Here is a 19,838-nt window from a genome sequence, read left to right as displayed (position 1 = left end):
ACAGCTGCACCACCCCCTTCGTGCAAACACAGGCAGACCGGACCACAGGCACCTCATACCCATACAGGGCTATTCACGTGGGGGAAAGGCAATCATTCAGGAGGGTAAGGCCTTATAACATTATGCCTGTTTGTAACAGGGACTGAAGAGCTGAAAACACATTGCACGTTCCTCCAAGCCAAAACAGCGGGGAGAGCACTCTGTGGCTGAGTAAAATGCTGCTGATTAGGCTTGACACTATTAGATTCCCAGTATCAGGCTCCCATTCTCTGGAAGATCATCATTGATTGATGCTTTGCTGCTCCCCAACGTGTTCAGTCTGTGTCTGTGAAGCTCCTCCAGGTCTGCAAGTGTTTGCCCTTTCAGAAGTGAGCGCTGGGGCAGCTGGAGGCTGCTGCCTTGGCTGTGATTTAATGGCAAGGTGTATGGGGACAGCTGGGAGGAAAGGGAAGGACACAGGTGAGCTTGTAAAGCTGCTTAAATTGTAGCCAAGCAGCAAGTGCAGGGGAGCCCTTATGCCTCTGCATCTGAAATATTGCATAGACCATTGTTATGAGGAGGCAGGATAAAAATGCTGGGGGAAAATGACATGGGAAGAAGTGCAGTGGGTTTATTTTCTGAGCTCCATTGTACAGCACTCATTTCTTCAATGTCTGTCCTGCTCACTGGAGAGTTTGAACTGCTGAGCCAAAGCCTACCTCTTCCCTTGGAGCAATTTGCAAGCCACACCTGGGAGGAAAGCGCCCTGACATCCCTGGCAGCTCTGACAAATTCTGTGATGCCAGGAAAACAGCAGGCCATGAGTAAATGGAGAGGCTGTGTTACATCAGTCCCTCCTTGGATCACAAGCACTCGAAACATCAAAAATAATTAAAAAAAAATGTCATGAGACTGATCTGTTGCATCTATGAAAACACTGAAAGGGAAGAGACTGTAGTTCATTTTTCAGCACTAGTAAATAGGTGTTTATATATCCTGCCTTCTTCTGCATATCCACACACTGTCTGCAAATTTGTATGGTTTTTTCTTTGTTCAAGACTTAATTGTCCTGAGTATTTACTGTCCATATCTGCAAATGATTTGTTTCAAGCTAGTTGTCCTCTTTTTAGGGGGGGGAAAAGGGGAAGGCAGGTGAATCCTGAGACTGGCAAGTCAAGTTAAATAATTCATATCTATCCCCTTTTACAGAAAACAAGTTTATTCCCCCACCTCCTCACACCCCATATTGTTGTTGTTATATTATCTGTATGAGCCAGGCACTGGCAAGGAGACGAAAAAAAATGTGACAGGACATTGTAAGAGAATTTAATGAAGTGGCTTCAAATATTGTATCAAAATAAATGAAGTGAATAATGCAAGAGCTCATTCCAGGTCCCTTCTACAACAATAACTATTGTGTGAGCAGCACATCTGAGGAGATGGGGATGGATGGATGAATACAAAGGTGCCACTCCTGCACATTACAGAGCAGGGAACAATGGGCAGCCTGAATTGCTATATTCAATGTCAGTAATTCTTTGAGTCCACGATACTCATGAAGAAGATAGCAGGTGGTAAAAGGGGAGGAGGAGGAATTATCAGCTTTTCTGATCTCACTTAACTATTTTCCTTCTGCTTAGGATGGAGGGAAACGAACTGACTGCACGCCTGCATCTTTGAACTCCTGTGCGAGCCCATCGTGTGTTTTGAGTAGCTCGGGGACAGCCGTCAGCCAGCAGAGCTGCTGGCCTCCGGCGAGGGGGAAGATGCTTGCTTGGCACTTCCACTCACAAATTATTAAAAATATCTGCAATAGCATGCCACAGAAATGGCCCAGAGCCAGCCCGCTTGGGCCTGCCGCCGCAGAGCTCCGCTCTGCTGCCTGCTGCGGGCCCAGCTCCAGCGGCAGACACCACCGCCCTTATCTCCGGCTCTGAACCTGGGTTCGGTTCAGCGGACCTTCTGGGTTTGCCAGTGCTCACAGCTTCACGCAGCAGAGACCTCAGAGCTTGGCACGGGAGGGTCCACCCTAGTGCTCTGCTTTGCAAATGTGGCTGCTTATTCACATCCCCTTGATGACGCAGGGGGAACGATCCCCCCTGGTTTGTGCAGTTGTGAGATAGGGACCTTTATTTGGACACAGAACCAAGCACAAGGATTCAGACATTGACAGGTTACCTATTCTCAACTTTATGTGCTTTCCTGTCACTGTCAATAGCCAGGGGACACTTGCTATTCTCTGGCTCTTTGCAAAATACCTTTTTATTTCTCCTCTCTAGATGAAGAATCCTTCACACTAGTTCTACTGTTCTGGGAATGGTGTTGAACACTCAGGTAGTGCACAGTGCTGGCAATAAAGCTTTCATTCAAGCTTCTTTTAGCCCTGTCCCTGCACCTTTTAGTGTTGGTACTGTAGGAGGCTTCCCAGCTGTCCCCATCGGGGTGCAGGGGCACAGCCAGTAACGCAGCAGCACCCTTCTGCAGAGGCCACCGTCGCAGGAGCACAGCACTGCTGGCAACCAGGAGTCAGGGCACAACAAGTTCCTACCAGCTGTGACAGCCAGAAACTGTGACATTAGGAACCCAGGTGGGGAATCAGAAGCAAAAGCCATTACAACTGCTACCTTTGCTTGTAAGCACTCCGTGTGCCTCTGCTCTAATTTTGTCTGACTACCTATGTTCCCTGTAGGGCTGGCAGAGAGAAAACAAGCGGTTGGCACCTACCACCTGCCCCCTCCCAGCTCTGCCACCCACAGCAGGCTCAGCAAGCATCCTTCCCTCCTTGGGAGACAGATCCTGCACCCAGCAGTGCTGCCCATCAAGCCTCTCCTAACCCAATTGCAATTCAATGACAGCTTTACTTGCAAATTCCCTCTCTGCACAGCTCACGCTAAGAACCTTAATATTCCTGCAGATTCAGAAAGGGGATTTCCAACAAGCATTAGGAAAATTAAACTTCTCAAGAGCTGTCTCAATCTGACAAGCTATTTCTAGCTCCTCAAAGTACGGTAAGTGAAAATATTAAAATGGGGGATGGGGAAGTTGTAGTAAGAAAATGATGAATTAAGGCTCGAAACGAGGAGAGCATAAGTCTACTTCACATATACATAAGGCATACATATATGTATATATACACATGAGAAATACATGAATATGTATTGTTTAAGGCTTCCTGCTGCCTTATAACAGAAAATTATACTCTCCCACCCTTTGCCTCCCTCCAAAGCCCAAGTAGCAGATAACGCTAATGAGTGGGGCATTTCCCTCAGAGATTTGTGCTTTGCAACCGTATTAAACATGCCCAAGCACCAGCCCCCTCGGGCAGCAGATTGGGAGGTCATGATTAAACCAGCAACTTTTCACCGAGAGCACCGATGCCGCTGGTGGGAGCCTGGCTCCAGCCCAGGCTCAGCAGAGGCAAGTGAGGCACAGTTCGGGCCCTTCCCAGGCTGAGCTGGGGACACTGGGCACACTGGGCACATCCCAAGTCGTACGGGGACTGCACCGGCGCTCACAGCTCAGGTCTGCTCTCAGGGGTAGGCTGGGCGCTCTGCAGTACCCAGACAGGCTCACGAAGCCCAGACATGGCAGTGCTCGTTACTGTTCCCCTGCCAGCTGGCCAGGCTACAAAATGCCCCACTGTGTCCCAGCTTAGCTAAGCCCTCTTCTGCTCCTTTCTGCCCCTCTCTGCTGGTTTTGCTTTTTCCATCCCTACAGAGCTTCAAGCCTACACCCCAAATGGAGGAGGGTCTGTTCATAACCTGGGCCATTGATTGGGGGGTGAGAAGCTGAACCAGGCTTTCAAGATGTAAGGGTGTGACTCTGAAGGGGGTGAAGGTAATGTTAGTTACCTAATGTTAGCAGCACGGTTTAGCTGTTAGCAAATTATTCTGCGCTCTGGCATGTCTCTTGCTCCAAAACCTTGAAATTCCAACTGCTTTAAGGTCTGATTTGAGTAACGGTGCTCAGCTTGTCTGTCTGTCCTCCCTCTTTGCTGCTTTGCAGCAATCAGCCCCAGCAGCCTCAGAAATCATATTAAAACTGGGTTAGAAGGGCATCCTCTTCAATTACAGTTGCTCATCACTGGTGCTTTAGGAGCAGGGGACACCAGCTCTGTACCAGACAAGGGGACAAAACAATTAGAAGAGCTGATTAAAATCCTGTCTCTCTTCAGGAGCTGGCGTGGTTGTGTGAGGCTATGCAGTGTGATGAAAAAACTTGAGTTTGCACGTGCAGCCTGCCAAAAGTGCCTCTTCAGATGTATGAACTGGTCTTATAAAAGACACATTAGTGAGTGCTGTATTAAAGCTATAGTCCAGGCTGTGCAGAGAGCTAGGTACAGAGCTAGATCTGACCAATACTTGGGATTTTTTGATATTACAAAATATTTCGCGTTAAGACATGGCAGCCTGATACTATTTATTTAAAGGAAAAATACAAAAGGGACTGATTTGACCTTGGTATACTGACTGGCAGAACCAAAGCGAATGCCAAACGCTAAGAGCAAAGCTATTGATTGGGCCTGAGAGGGAGGACTGATGAAAGAATGCTGTAAAAGGTTATTAATGGCAGAGAGGAGCAGTGATTTGGGTTTTTTGGCTTGATGAAAACAGGGTGGAAAAACGAGTGTCTGCAGTCAATCAGACAAAGGATTTGCTGGAGAACCAGGGAGCCATGAGATGTATCTGTACTGGTGGGAGACTCCCAACAAGAGCAGAGCACATGGATACAGACTGTCCTGTCAGGGAATACACCAGGAGCATCCGGGGCAGCAGCATCATCATGTTCCACCAAAGATCATGGCCCCGCTGTGCAGAAGCGCAAGCAGGGCACAGTCCTGCAGGCTTTAGTCTACGCAAACAATCCAGAAGATGCAATACAGAAACAGAGGCACATGGATTATCCATGCTGGGAGAATAACCAAAGCTCCTGGGGATTGGTCTAGCCCCTGCTGTTAAGTCCACACTCCTCTATTAGTACCCAGGGAGATACCTAAGAGCTTGGGCAGCCCTGAATTCTGGCGCAGGCAGAGGTAGGTGGTGATACCTGTCTGTTCTGTGGGGCCTCGTGGCATAGCACAAGCATGGAGGAAGGGATGATCTGCTCAGAGGAACTTCTGGTTTGGATGGCTGACTGAAAGGAGGTTGCTCCGTGCTTGGCTGCTGAGCATTGCCACGCAGGGATGCAGCTGGGGCTCCCAGGACCAGCTCCTGGCACTGGCCTCTGTACAAGCAGTCTGAGATACAAACATGTAGGAGCAGATGGGAGATAAGCTGCAGTGAAAGTCTGTAGCTACCACTGGACCCATCCTTCTGCTGAAGGCAGCTGGACACATTCAGTGTGTGCTAAGCTAAACAGTGCTCATGGAGAGTATAGCTGCCTTACTCCTATCCTTATTTCTCCTCCACTCTGTTCATCTGTGCTTACTGAGCTCAGTAAAATGTTGAAACTGGGACTCTTAGTCATCTTTGCAGCCTCCTACCATCAGGGCTGAGCAGTGAAGCTCTTTGGATTGTTTTTTTAGGTCATTAATACGTTAACTGACTGTAGGAATCTCTAATTTAATTATTAGGAATAAAGGTCTGAACACAAATGAGCAAATTCCCTGTTACACCTCAAAGCTGCAGCTTTCTGATGCTAGTATTACTGGTTTGAGTTCTGCCAGGTGCCACAGAATTCAGGCACCGAATAGCTAATATCCAGCCACCATCAGTGTGCCGGCACAGCATCAGTCAGAGATAGAGAAGTGTCTCTGATTGCAGAAGGTGAATGCAACAGGAGGCCTCGTTTGCACCCACCGAAAGGAGGAGGGAGTCCTGGTAGGTGGGGCACACAAACGTGGTGCGGTACTGAACGTGTCCCTGCAGGCTCCGGGGGCTGTTTTAAGGAGATAGATGCAGGAACTTGTCTCATGTAATCTACTAGCCATCTTTACAGTGTGACAGGAATTTCTTAATGAGCATTGGCAGTACATACAAACAGAGTAGCAGTGCTGCTTTCTCCAGCCATTAATATTACATACGTGGGCTGCTTAATTTGCTATCCCTCACAGAGCTGGAGCAGAGAGCCTGCATAATGAAGGATTTGTTGACAGAGGGCTTCATATCAAATCAGCAAAAAGGTAGAAAATGATCCAGTTTCAGGCATACTTGCTTGACTTGGGTCACCTTGGCCCTTCTAACACTCCTGACCATGGGCACAACATACCAGATGCTCTGCTCTTCTCGGGCCTTTATTGCTGCCACTTTTAAACTTCATCTATTAAAGCTTTCACCAAGAAGTCAAACAGCACAAGAATCCTCACTAATTTCACAGGAAAGAGGCATTCTTTATACATGAGGAAGATGATGGCTGTCGGAGACCAAACACCTATTCGGAAAGGTGCCTAAACATATGCCTGGTGTTAAGTGCATAAGCCCCGCTGTGAGTTCTCAAACAGTGAGAAGTGAACTGGAAGTAGAACACAATTCTATCTCCTCAGCACTTTGCAAGTGATACCCTAAGTTGTTTTAGAGCTCTCTTGATCTCCTACCTGTCCCCAGGAGGCAGCTCATTCTGGGGCCAGACATGACAGTGAAGAATGGTGAGTCCTCCTACCCCTATGTGGGGAGCTCAGGTTGGCACCGTCTAACTCTCCTGCGGGACATAAGCCTCTCCTACCTCAAACAGGTACGTTATCTTGTGTAGTCCTGACAGTACCAGCTGGTAGTAACATAGGACTAATTTTACGTAGTAAGCACTGTACTTAAGGCAATCAGATGTGTCGCTGCAGCGCTCTGACACTGCAAGTGAATAGGCTATGGTACTACAATAAACATATAGAAATATGTGACACAGTTCCTGGGCTTCCAAGGACTAAATAAATTAACGTCTGAGAGTTTTTTTAAAAATACTTGAGGCATTTTCTATAAGTGATATTTGGCAGTGATAGGTCCTTGCCTGACTTAATTCCTCAGTGATGCTTACTGGACTTTGCTTAACTTGATCAACACATACCTGAGCCCAAGCGACACTCTCCCATAAGCGACACATGTGAAAGACTCTTGTAAGTTGTAGTACATGAGTCCTTTAGCTCTCACTAAGGATCTTCCACAAAGCAGCAGCCCCACAGACCACAGGGGAATGACAGAAGGCGATCTTGGAGAAGCTGAACCTACATAGAGCTGAGCTAAAGTGTCTCCAGTGTGCTCATTTCATTTACATCTCATTCATTATGGAAACGACGTGTGAAAGTAGTTTCTAGAGCTACTTAGTGCAGGCTGCACATAGATTTAAAACCTATTCTGCTTTTTCAAGTCACTTACCTCCATAGAACTCTTGTTCGAAACCAATTATTTAGCTGCATTACTCAGACTTTGAATTCACTGCTGTATTAATGCAGCTTGGTCTAAACCACTACATATTTAAGACTGCTGAAGGGGAAGCCTTTAAAATGAAGGAAGACAGTAAAGAACCAACTTACCTGATTTATAGGACCATCAAGTTTCTACTCGTATTTATGCATGAAATGTCTACAAAATGCCAAACTGCATCAGATACATTTTCTTTTGTTAACATGCCTGCATCAGTCTATCAGTCTAGCCACTCACATGAAAAGAGACCCAAACATGAAAATGAAGAGGCAACTGGGAAAAAAAAAAGTAATTAATAACACTCACAGGAGCCTGCTTGCTATCAGCTGGGCTCTTTATCAGGCTTAAGAGATTGCCAATGGCAGCCACAGCTGTAAAATGTTACGTGTATGCAGCACCTAAACACCATCACTGCTTTTATGATGGGGAATAGAATGTAACCCCCTTCATTTGCCAATTGAGATTCTCATTTGATTGCCTGAAACACAAGCTTTCCCCCTTGAGATGCTGCGTGCAGATGCTCTCACTTAAAAGTTTGGGCCCAGTGCTGTGAGAGAAGTGAATATACACAAACACACCCCCCACCCCCAAGAGACAGATAGATGGACACATTCATACAAAAATCTCTATGGGAAATCGATTTATTCTGCTATTAGCCCATTAATTAAGAGTGGGTTTTTGCATACAGATGGCCACAGTCCACTCTGGCTTCTCCTTGAGCAGAGCTGAGGATCCTGCCCAGTGACCGATACCTTGAAGGGTGTGAGGGCAGGTAATGTCTCTTTCTGGTTTTGCCATAGATTTCCTATGTTACTTTGGGCAAATTACTTAACCTTGGTATTCTCCACGTCAATAAGGAATCCACCTTGCTCAGAGCACTTTGAGATCTACGGACAAAGAGCACTCTAAATATTAGGTATTATTTATAGTATTGCCCTATGGATAACAGGAAGCTACAGCTGTTAGAGACAGCAGGGACCTCTGAGCAAGCAGAAAGGCATAAATCTGAATGTCAGTATCCTTAGTGTTGTAGCTGGCGGCTGTTTTGTCCTAGGAGAACGTTTCAGTGGTTTGCACTACCAGATGAACTTGCTGTTAGTTCTTCATATTCCCCAGAGGCAGCTAACACAGAAATCTGGATTTACCATAGCGGCTCATTGGTAAAGCAATTCTGACAGCCTGCTCCCAGTGTGGGTTGTACCTGCTCTTTCCAAAGGAGAAAGATTGGCCATGCAGTGACGCTTTTGCAAGGCAACCTTGCACGCATGCATGCATCTGATCTGCACAGACTGCTAGCTGAGATTTGGCCACTTTCACCCTGACCTCCACATCAGTAAGGGTAAATCTCTGTGGACACAATGTAGTGATGTGTAAAAAGCACCCAAAATAGCTCCAGAATTGGAGGCAAGACTGTGGGCTAGAACACTGCTGAACCTGCTGGGAGGCTGCAGTGCTTTGCTACGGCACCAAGGCTGCTTCCCTCACCTGAGCGCTCATCCAGAGCTAGTCTGGGCCCTGCACTGTGCTGTCCTCACTGTTGCACTTTGTCCTTGAGCTTGCATACAACTGAGTAATCCAGGCCTCGATAGGAGGTGCTGTAGGAAAGGAAAGACCATCTGATGCACAAGTATTGATCTCCAAAGTTATGGGCATTTTTGTGCTGTTTACACCAACTTATTCTTTTAAAATTGTCTTCAAAGGCATTTAGCCAAGTTGATCTTCCCAAGAGCACCAAAATCAGAAATTCACATATCAGTCTTTCAGGCTAGAAATATGCATGTGAATTTATTTGCAAATAGTTTCAAATCTTGGAAGGGTGACTTGGTGCAAATACATTTGTAGCATAACATGTTGTTGATGTTGTATCTTCTCCCCCAAACATTGCACAATGTAAACCTCTGTGACCAGATTGTGCCAACAGCATTAATTCACCGTTTCATCAAAGGACAAGTCTCCATATTGCTGCCAGTCTCCTTTAGGGTAAATGTTCTGACAGTGAAAGGAATGAGGTGTTCAGAGTAGGAAAAAAGATGAAGCCACTAAAATGCAAATTTTATTCACAGTTGGCATGTTTATAAATATATATATATTACATTCTTACAATCTACAGTACATTCTAAATATAGAGGGATTCAATCTAAGTGTTTGTGGGAGGGCAGGTGTGTATTAAACTGAGCAACCTAGATTCAATGACAGAAAGAGACTGAACAAGGAGGGCAAGGACTCACTCTGGAAAATAAAGGAAAACTTGAAATATAAGCTGGATTTTAGTTAGTGCTTTGGCACTTTGCCACCGGTCATTGGAGACTGCTTTTGGACCTCACAAAAAATGTCTTGGTTTTAGGGCTAGAGGGCACATCGGATTCAAAGGGTAATCACTGAAATCCTACCATATGTACATCCTTATCAGAGGAAAACAAAAGATAATCATCACCTCTGGGAGAAACAAATGTTATCTACCAAGTTTAGCTGTTCAGGTTTCGATGTTGAATGTGCAGCGCTCCTCTGTGACCTCTAAACGTGCTGAGTAGGGGGTCTAAAGAAGCATGGGCAGAAGGAACTGAACAACCTGACCTCTCCCAGGGAAGGGGACAGACAAAGAGGCAGTTGCTCTTGGTGTCTGAGTTCAGCCCAAGCTACACTTATCCAAGAGAGAGCGGCCAGCTTTGGTAAATGACAGCATGTAGAGCAAGTACCAGCGTGGTACCACAGGGTCTGCGCTTGGCAAGAGCACACGGTGGAGAAGTGAGTGTGTATGGAAGGGAAGGAAGAAACCAAACGCTTCCAAAGTTGACTGATGCCAGTAAGTGCCCTCAGGATACCAGATGGGGAGCGCTCCAGGGAAATGGCTGGGAGTATAAATTTGAAACAGGACGATCAAATAAAGTGGGCTTTTAAAAATAGCTTGTTCTCTCAAACTTTCCAAAACAGACCTTCCTTTATATGAGTGATATTCTGAGTATAGATTATATCTTCTCCTATTTTACAAATTAAGAAATACTGAAAATTGGCTGGCAAAGTTTATTACCTTGGCATCTACTTAAAAAGAGAGTTTCAGTTTTAACTGTATATGTGTATCCATTCTCAGTGCTTGGGAGGCAAACATGCTGGTTTGTAAACAGCCCAGTTACTCCTTTTTCCCCTCCAGATTCTTTGGAAACTCATGACTTTTCAGCTCAGGGAGCTGCTTTGCTCACACTGTTGGGTTTTTGTCAGCTTTAAATTAATGTTCTTGGATGGATATTCTCTGCATGTGGCTTGAATGACACGCTTTCTTCATGGATCTATTTATTCTCAGACTGATTTTTTGCTTTTAACCAAAGCTTGCAATATTGAACAGTAGAGCTGTGTGAACTTTCTAATATCCAAACTGCACTGGAGTTTGTTATGTTTATTGATTTCCTGGGAAAGCTCAGAGAACGAGACCGTATTATTTTGCTAAGTTTTTTTTTTTGTGTTACCATGCATCAAAAAACCACACACATCTCTCACTTCCATCTCTGAGCACAGAGAAGACTTGAATTTTAAGAGCTGTCCAGGATCTCTGCTCTCCCAGCTGCTTTTGGGTGGCTTCTTGGGGCTCCATTGAGTTATTATCCACCAGCTGATTCTTGTTATCAATACAATGTTTTGCCCCACTACCCAAAATTAAAGGCAGAAGGTGAGTGAAAAACAAACAAACAAACAAACCAAACAAAAAAGTCTTTTGTGTCTCATTAAGCATTTTCATGTAATCTCTCCATATAGTTTTTAAGTTCTTTGCACTCCCCCAGGTCCATATCCTGGCAGACCCATTTAATGTCATCCTCACTACTCATCAAGATTGAGTTGACAGTTGGACACCCATCATCTGAGGAGATGGTAGTAAAGGTGGTGAATTTAACCCGTTTCCTCTTAGAGGTAGGAGAAGTAGTTGGTTCACTTTTCTGTTCTTTCCCTTCAGTGAATGTGGACTCAGCAGACCTGAAAGATTGTCCATTAATATTTTTGGCGGCATTTGTGTTGAGGAGATATTTGCTCTCTTCATAGTCCACTCCTCTGTCAATGGCTGTGATACGTTCATCTTGTTGGGATGAGAAATTTATGTGATTCTCCAGAAGTTCTGTCCTGTTGCTCAGCCCAACCCAGTCATGAGAGTGGCTCATGCCTTCTTGTTCTTCAAAGGGAACTTGTTTGTTTCTGTACTTCAAAGCAAAAGTGACACAATTGATAAGGAAGACCAGAATTGCCAGGCAAAAGACTCCCAGAAGAGCATACATTCCTATCTCCAGATCGCTGAGTCCCCTAGGGGTCTGGACTAGGTCATTCTCTTCCAAGTCTCCATTGTTTCTTGGCAGATCCACCTGTGCAGGGAAGCTTGTGAAGTCTATTGGGATGTTCTGCAGATGACTGTCATCATCCAGGAGGCTTTCTCTGTCTTCTTTTTTACTTAAAACAGACCTTTGAGTGGTGGTTCCTTTGCCTTGCTCATGGCCCATTGAGGAGCTGTAATACTGGCCATCTGGCCCAGCTCTTCCCTGCAAAGTGTTTTTTTGACGCCGGTCACTGGCATGATTTTCTAGGTGGACACCAGCACCCCTGAGTTTACTGTCACTGATGTTAGGGCTGGCATCACTCTGCCCAAACTTGACTTTAATGCTACCACTTCCAACAGCTAGGATGCTCTTTCTTTTGGATTTCTGGCATGATTCACTGATCACCATCTCTACCTTCACTAGTGTCCCCTGGCCTTCTGTCTCAGCAGCAATCACAGGCCACTTGAATTTGGGGTCATGGTGAATGGAGACCACCTTCTCATCTAGAGATGTAGCTGACAAGGAGAAGTCTTTGGAGTCATAAATATCCAGAGGCATGACAGACCCATCACTGAACTGGATCCAGCAGCTGATGGCTGCTTCCTATAATGTATAGAACAAATATACGCACACTCAGAATAAACATCGAGGGAAATATGTTCTGTTCTGGTCTATTCCCTCCTCCTCACAAGATCCATATACCATTTATAACCAGAAAAGATATAAAAATGGAAAGCAATAAAATTAATATCTTGCCAAGATGTGGAGAGAAATACTAGTTTAAAACACTCATAGGTAATAAGATTTGTTTCCCCAAAGGTGCTTAAAGGAGCTGTATCCCCTGGGCTCTGCAGAATCTACTTCAGCACCATAATAAATTGCATGTCAGAAAGCATTACCAGTGACTGAGATCATTTACTGTTGTATATTTAAATGAAAAAAAAATTTACATTATTTCTAAACTGCTTAAAATACAAAGTCTCCTCTTATTACACACAACACATGTTAAAAAATATCTAACATAGCGAGTAGGTCCACACATGGCTCCACATCTTCAGTCCTTGATTTTTGTCTCTCAAATTAAATAAATATTTTGTACAAGCAGAGGAAACCAATCAGTTGTTACTTTAGGAAATGGCCAGGGTAATTTTCATGCTTGTTAGTAATTAAAAGCAAGACAATAATAAAGTTTAATCTCATGTCACAGCAATGCAGATTGTATACTTCAGAGTGCATGGAGGCTTACTGAATGTAAATGGGTCAGACCTGGGTACTAATTGTGTACTTGCACGTGTGTAATGCTGCAGCATTCCTGGGAACCTTGACTTTTGGTTGCTAACTTGAAATATTTTAAAGTATTCTTATACTGCAGAAAACATGTGCTCCCCCATTTCTGAAAATCAGGTCTTCTAAGGACTCTCAAATGGCTGTCAAAAATTGTCATATTACCTGAAAATTCTTGTCAATCACACATCAATCATTTACAGTTGAAATTCAGATTGCTCTCCTGGAACCTAATTCTGGCTTCTGACGGTCTGACTTGCTCTGTTTTGGCTGGGATATTTGCACCTTATTAGACACTGGAGAATCCACACCAGAAAGACTTCTGGCTTGATGAGTGGATTCTGCGGTGTCTAAAATGAGGTGAGCTCTTGTCTGGTAAGAGTTGGGATCACCCCGCTCTGAGAAAGAGCCTGGCAGACAGACAAACACCCAACCAACAGATTAATAACCATAGTTGTGGAAAGTGTGATTATAAAAGCCTTGTTTCTTTAAATAAGCAGTTTTTCAAACAGACAGTATTTACATTCAAACTCTGTATATAATACAGAGAATAAATATATATGATAATCTTTTATATTGTTTCTAGCATATAGTCATTCACCTGTTCAGGTCATGGAAAATAAGCCTCCAGTCTTTTGGGATTGTATAATCTACTGGCCTGATTCTGAAATCCTTACAGCCATAAAGCTCCCCATGCCTCAATGGGAGATTTGCTTCTGTCTGTATTTCAGGACAGAGCCCTAAGACTTTGCTGACACTGTCATAAATCCCGGCTTTGTGTTTATTAATCTTTGGATATTTCTTGAAGGCTGCATAGAATTTATGTCATCAACTCTCATCCTCCCACTGTGTTGCTTAAACCTGCATAATCATTTAATAATTTTGCACTGCTTTGATTATAGGGATTGTGCTCTGAAAATCATGTACTAAGCAATGGAAGGAATCAGATGCCTTTCAAAACGGAGTCAGCCCTTGAAGGGTGGAAAGTGCACATCTTCCTCACTGGTTTAATACTGGTCCAACATTGTTCTGACTGTACCCCTGCATCCAGACTCCATTTCTGGGAACTGAAATGTCAGTGCTGGGCAGTATACTGGGACTAAATGCCATCAACCCCAGATTTTGGGTTGATTTCAAGGTAGTTCGTTTAACTCCCCATGTCAGCAATGGATTAGCTCACTGGCCTTATTTCTAGCTGCCTGGCATTGATTTCTTAACTCTTGGAACACTGTGGGAACCTGATTTTTACCACCCTATAAAGACAGTAGTTCTGCATTGTTTCTTATGCTGCATCCCAAGGATCACACCCTATGATGAATTAAAGCATCTCAATAGTTGGCCAGATTTCAAACGTGCATGCCATGATCATTTACCTTTAAAGCTCAGAACACGTTTCAGTGTTAAGAGCACAGTGCATCCTTGATGTAAGTCCCAGACTGATGGATTTGTGTTGAAAAAAAAAGTTTAAATTTCAAATGTAGACAGAAACACAAGGACAGATATCAAGCAGGGACCGATGGGGACATAGTGAAGTCCAAAAGCCCTTGGTAACTGCTGGTTCCCTAATACAGGGACTAAGAATAACAGGGAAACAAAAATTGGTTTATGAAATCATGAATCAGGAAATGAGTCAATGATGCTGATTCATATTCTAGTAATGAATCAGAATGGAAGGGATGTCCCCCAACCTCTTAACATGCTCACAGAAAGTAACTAAAGGAAGAAGAGTTTGGCACTACGCAAAACACTTTCTCATTTAAAGATTTGCTTAAAGGGTTGATTCGGTTGCCTGTGGTGCAAGGCTGAACCCTGCAGTCTAGTTGGCAATATTTTCTGCGATCTAGTAGGTGCTGGATGGGACAGAAAGGGAGTGTGTGTGTAAGGGGACTGCTGTTGCTTAATTATGACACATCATTGAGTTCCATGTGTTATTCATGGCTTGTTTAGACAGCCTGTCTGTTGACTGGGGTTGTTCAGACACAGAGCCATTTTTGTTTCTCTGTTAGGGCACCTGGTGGCATTCAGAAAGAAAGTGCCCATAAGGGAAACGCTTTATTAGGATAGTGTTAATAAAAATCTGCTTGATTCCACCAGCTTATAAAGTTGGATGTAGTGAATCAGAGTGGTGTCCTCCCACAACAACAGTACATGTGGGCAACAGTACCTGCTTTGGAGACTGCAGTAGCTCTTGTGCTACTGCTGTAGCAAAGATGGCCTTATTGCTTCCCGGACTGAGCTGCAGAGAAAGCGACAATCCAGTCACCAGCTGCACTCCCAGGTCAGTTATTGTCACCTTTTCGTCCAGAACTGTCACTGTCTTCTCAGCCAAGATAGCATCTGAAAGGGGGGACAATATCTGAAAAGAAAAATTGAAGTTAGCAACGGCCATTTTGCATAGCACCAAGCAAAACAGCTACACAGAGATACTGTCACACGGATAAGTGATACTGATGTTAACGGGCAGAATTACTCTTAGGAGACAGACACTACTGAAATATGATTAAAAAATAGCTAGTCACATTTTATAACTCTTCCGCAATAACAGGGTGCTTATAACATCTTTTACCAATGCAATTCTAATCAGTTACACCATTCACCTCTGTGCTACGCTAACTGCATCTGTTTCAGATGCATTAACTGTTGGTAAATGTAATCTTTATGAGAAATGCAATTACTTTATTAATGATCATGTTTTTAAGTAGCATATAATGCAATCTGCAGATTTGCATAAAATACATAGAATAAATGGCATTTATTTCTATCCTATAGAAAGAAATCTAATGTATTGCTGCAATAAACACTCATATTACTGTATACAAAATTGATGCAGAAAACTTAGTTTGGTTAAAAATACGTGCATGCTACATGACATCCAAAGATGCTCATTAGCAAGCAAGTTGAATTTAATGATCCATATAAGGCACAGAGTGTTTTGGAAGCAGTTTATAAGACGTATTCTTTAAATATAACTTGCTTTCTTGGATTTTTCTTTCCACAGTTTTGTGTGCATTTGTAGGAACATTGTAAGTCCCAGAGCTTTGGAAAGTCATTCAGAAAATCTTTACAGATTGTGCAGAAAGTCAAAATCTCGAATCTCATTTCTTCAGCCCTAACAACCTCTTATTGACATGTGTGGTTGATGTTTTCTGGTTTGACAGTTTGGGATGATGAGCATGTTTGGAGAGATGGACTTTTTTTTCCTGTTCAAGTGCTTGTTAACATGTTTTCTACTTTGTAGTATCACTGGATTAATCTCTTTTCTTCTGGGACCCCATTTTCTAGGCCAGTATTTCTCTGCACAGCAGAAAGAACTGTATGTGAAAAGCTGCCAATGACATGATGCATAGGTTTAGGTGAGTTACTTCAGAGTGGGTACATTAAGGCATAGCCACACATACGGTGATATTTTTAGGCCATATTGGCTGAAACTGGTGAAACTAAATCTGCATCCCTGGAGAACATAGTCATCACTAATCAGTCAGTCTTTTAACATCATTCTAGAAGCACCAATTGTTATTATCGCTTTGTGTGTATTCTGAAATGCACCCTAACGTTTGTATTTTGTAACACACTGCTTGAGCTTGCAAAGTGTGCAGGGATTTGAACCCATGGGACTCATATTCCAGTCTCAGTTCCTCAACCAACACTAGTTAATTTTTACTTCACCTTTTGCTTCTGTCAGTGCAGGCTTTGAGAAGACTGAGCTGTTTCACCTGCTGCATGCCTTGTGATAGCTCATATACTGGCTCCAGCTACAAAACAAGTCTTAGAAAAATAATCAGAAATAGCCTCCAAGCACACAGGTTGGGCTATATTTACTAAGAGTTCAATCTACATATTCAGAGGTACAAGATAAGAAGAGAAAACCATTTCTTCTGTGTCTTCCAGTCCTTGTCGCAATTCTGCTCCATTCAAAAATTTATGGCTTCAATTTCTGTTGCTAATACAAGAAACTGCTCTACACCTCATCAGTCCTTTGGTTCCCAAAGTGGCAGGTTAATGGAGGAAAAGGACTCAGTAATTAATTTTCCCTACCTGAATTGTCGTCATTCCAAGCTCCTGCCCAATCAAAACCTGTCCATCCTGTAGCTTAGCGATTCTTGGCTCCTCCACCTGCATGAAGTCACTCACCAGGTCGGTAATATCAATCTGCCAGTCAGAACCCAGTAAATAGCTCAGCTGGCCACCGGGGTCTGAGGGTTCAGCTACAAACTGTGTGAGGACTCGCACCATCGCATGTTGGTACTGAAGGGCGCAGCCTCTTCCCTTACGTTCATCCTCTTCTTCGTCATCACTGTCCCTGGCTGGTCTGGTAGGACACCAAGAATAAAAAATTAATTTAAACTGGTGCTGGCAGAGCTTGCAACAAGAGAGCTATTGCTGACATAAGTCTGCAGCCTAGTTGCTGGAATAAGGGGCCTTTGCCCCCTTTCGTTGCTCTGCTGAAGCTGGTTCCTTCGGTGTATTTCTGGAGTCGGTCAGGTTCCCACAACTTTATCCTGTTTCCCTTGTTCATAACTGAGACCTCCAGGCTACCTAGATCTCCAAAACAGCTGCTGAAATCACCAACCAGCCTGCTAGCTTCGCTACCACATTGTCCCCTCCAAATTTCTTTCATTATTTTCCATGTTAAGTCCTTACATTCAGGACCTTCACACTTTTTCCTTTCTGGATCTTCCCATAAACATCTTTGTGTTGCTATGGAAATCTCCTCTGTCTACATCTACATACACATCCCTTTCTGTGTGGCATTCTGGTTGAAATCATAACTCCACCAAAATCCCCGTCTCTGTGCTGTGATACTAACAGAAATCTGGTAGTAAATGGTGTCTTCATAGGTAGGTGGGAATAGTAAGTACTTTATCAATTTGTTGTTCTTGATCTTAATAACACTGACAACAGATACAAACAGTCTAGATCTGCGTACATCCATCCTCTGTCCTGTCATTCACACGCCACTGAGCTGTGGGCATGGACAGTATCTTTAAAGGCCTAGTGGGTCAATGTCCTGACTTTGGGACACTGATCAGTGCCACTGGACCCTGCAGTGACATGAAACAAGCACAAACTATTTATGACCACTAGCAACAAATAAATTAACTGTCAGGACCTGTGAACCAGGCTGGAGACCTGCCAGTCTTGCCAGAGTTGGTCCTTGTTGATGTCTTCCTGCTGCCTCATGGCTGATCCTGCCTAAGTGGACCAACTGGCTCTTTCCATCTCAGTCACTAGTGCTATAAAAGGGAATTGATTTCCAATGTGGGATCATGCAACCTGCAGTTTCCATTTCCCTCATAAGTCCAGCACAGGAGCCTATTGAATAAATGTCTGGTGACCTTCAAATTTACACCGGAATTGCATTAAGGCCAAATGACCATGTTCAGATTCACTGGCCCTGACAGGTCTTTGGCAAATGCAATGCCCAGAATGAACGTCTAATGAAACCTACCTCTTATTAGAGATGATGGGGACTCTCCACCCCTTGATCTGATTTAGTTCTGTGTCAGAGACCTCTATCTGCAGCGGGAGACGAGGAACCCAGACTGTCATTTCTAAAGGGGCACTCAGATGCTGGTAAGTAAAATTAACTATGACATTCACTTTGCCTTTCATTTCCTTCCCGTTGACAAAGACATAGTCACATCTGTCAGAAACCTGAAAAAAGGAGAAAGAAAAAAATATTAATGAGTCTCTTCACAAATTATAAAGTACATCACATGCTGGGAAAGTGAGTGGGAGGAAGAGAAAGAATGTAGGTTTAAACTAGCTCCAAGTTCAGAGGACAACTAGGAATAACAAGAAAGGTGCCTGGTGTGCCCTTAATAGCCTGTATAATTTGGCATCATTTTAACAGGCAGCCTTTTTCTTCTATAAACATTCCCAGTATAATCTAAGATGAAAGAACAGCTTCTTTCTGTCCTTAATTTCCACTCCAACACTAGGATAGTCCTAGTGTAATGGCACCGAGAGAAGATTCTTCTCCTCTCCCCAAGGCTCAGTCAGACTATACTATCCTCCTCCTCTACTTTATGTGCAGCCCGAGGAATACCATATACCTGCAGGGAGGAACAGGTAACCGCCTGTATGCAGAACTGAGTAGGGGATAAATTTCTCTAGTCAATGCCAAACTGAGACAAAGGGCTCTTCAGGAGTCCTGTTACAGGTGTCAGGGCATGGGGTGGGCACATCAACCAAAAACTAATCACAGGGAAAAGCTCACTGATGCCCAGTGGCATTCGTTGGGGCCAAACAGCTTCATCTCTGCTGCAAGCCTGACAAAGGCCTTATACAATGTTCTGCTCAAACTAGTCCTGATGTCACTTTATTTATTACCTGGAGCTCTGGACATCAATATCGCTGAGAGTTACTAAATCTCACTCAAGCGATTTAGCAGCTATTGCAAAGGATCTAGGTGAGCTGACAGGACCTGTTCATTAGAGCTAGTTAAAATATATGAATAAATGTACACATCAAATAATTTATTAACCACCACTTTACAGTGCTGATGATCTGAAGGAATGATCTATTAAAACCCTGAACTCTCTTCACAATCCATTACCAGCCAGACTTTCTATTCCATTCTTTAGATGTATTTAATATTTCTGACTCCAGAACGCAGTCTCATCCTCATCTGAATTTAATGCCATTTTCTACTTTTCTGTTTAAATGCTAAATGAATTTAAATCGTATTTAAATATCACCAGCTTTTATAGGATAATTTGCATTCCTAATATTATTATCTTTAAACAACAACAACCCCCCTTACAGACAGATCCATAGCAAATCCATTTCCATCCTTGCTTGTCTGAGCCTAGGTAACGTAACAGAAAAGGTTATCATGACTCTTGCAATGTCTCTCTTGCAAGCAATGTCTGGTTTAAGGTCAAAATCTTATAGTTGCCATTGGTTTCAGCAGTAAAATAAGGAG

At 43.6% G+C, this 19,838-nt stretch overlaps 1 protein-coding gene across 1 annotated transcript in view; it reads right to left on the bottom strand.

The window, feature by feature from the left end:
* Window positions 1-11,047: 11,047 nt before the first annotated feature.
* Window positions 11,048-19,838, bottom strand: part of LOC104353746 (transmembrane protein 132D) — a 269,150-nt gene continuing 260,359 nt past the window's right edge. Inside the window, exons 6-9 of the mRNA XM_086474139.1 lie at window positions 18,360-18,565; window positions 16,946-17,219; window positions 15,075-15,266; window positions 11,048-12,229 (exon numbers count right to left, since the gene is read on the bottom strand). Of these exons, the coding sequence (XP_086330265.1) occupies window positions 11,048-12,229; window positions 15,075-15,266; window positions 16,946-17,219; window positions 18,360-18,565 (1,854 nt within the window). The remainder of the gene's footprint in view (window positions 12,230-15,074; window positions 15,267-16,945; window positions 17,220-18,359; window positions 18,566-19,838) is intronic.

The sequence above is a fragment of the Leptosomus discolor genome, chromosome 16, assembly GCF_034619465.1.
Source record: "Leptosomus discolor isolate bLepDis1 chromosome 16, bLepDis1.hap2, whole genome shotgun sequence".
Lineage (NCBI taxonomy): Eukaryota > Metazoa > Chordata > Aves > Leptosomiformes > Leptosomidae > Leptosomus > Leptosomus discolor.
This window is presented reverse-complemented; position numbering and strand designations above follow the sequence as displayed.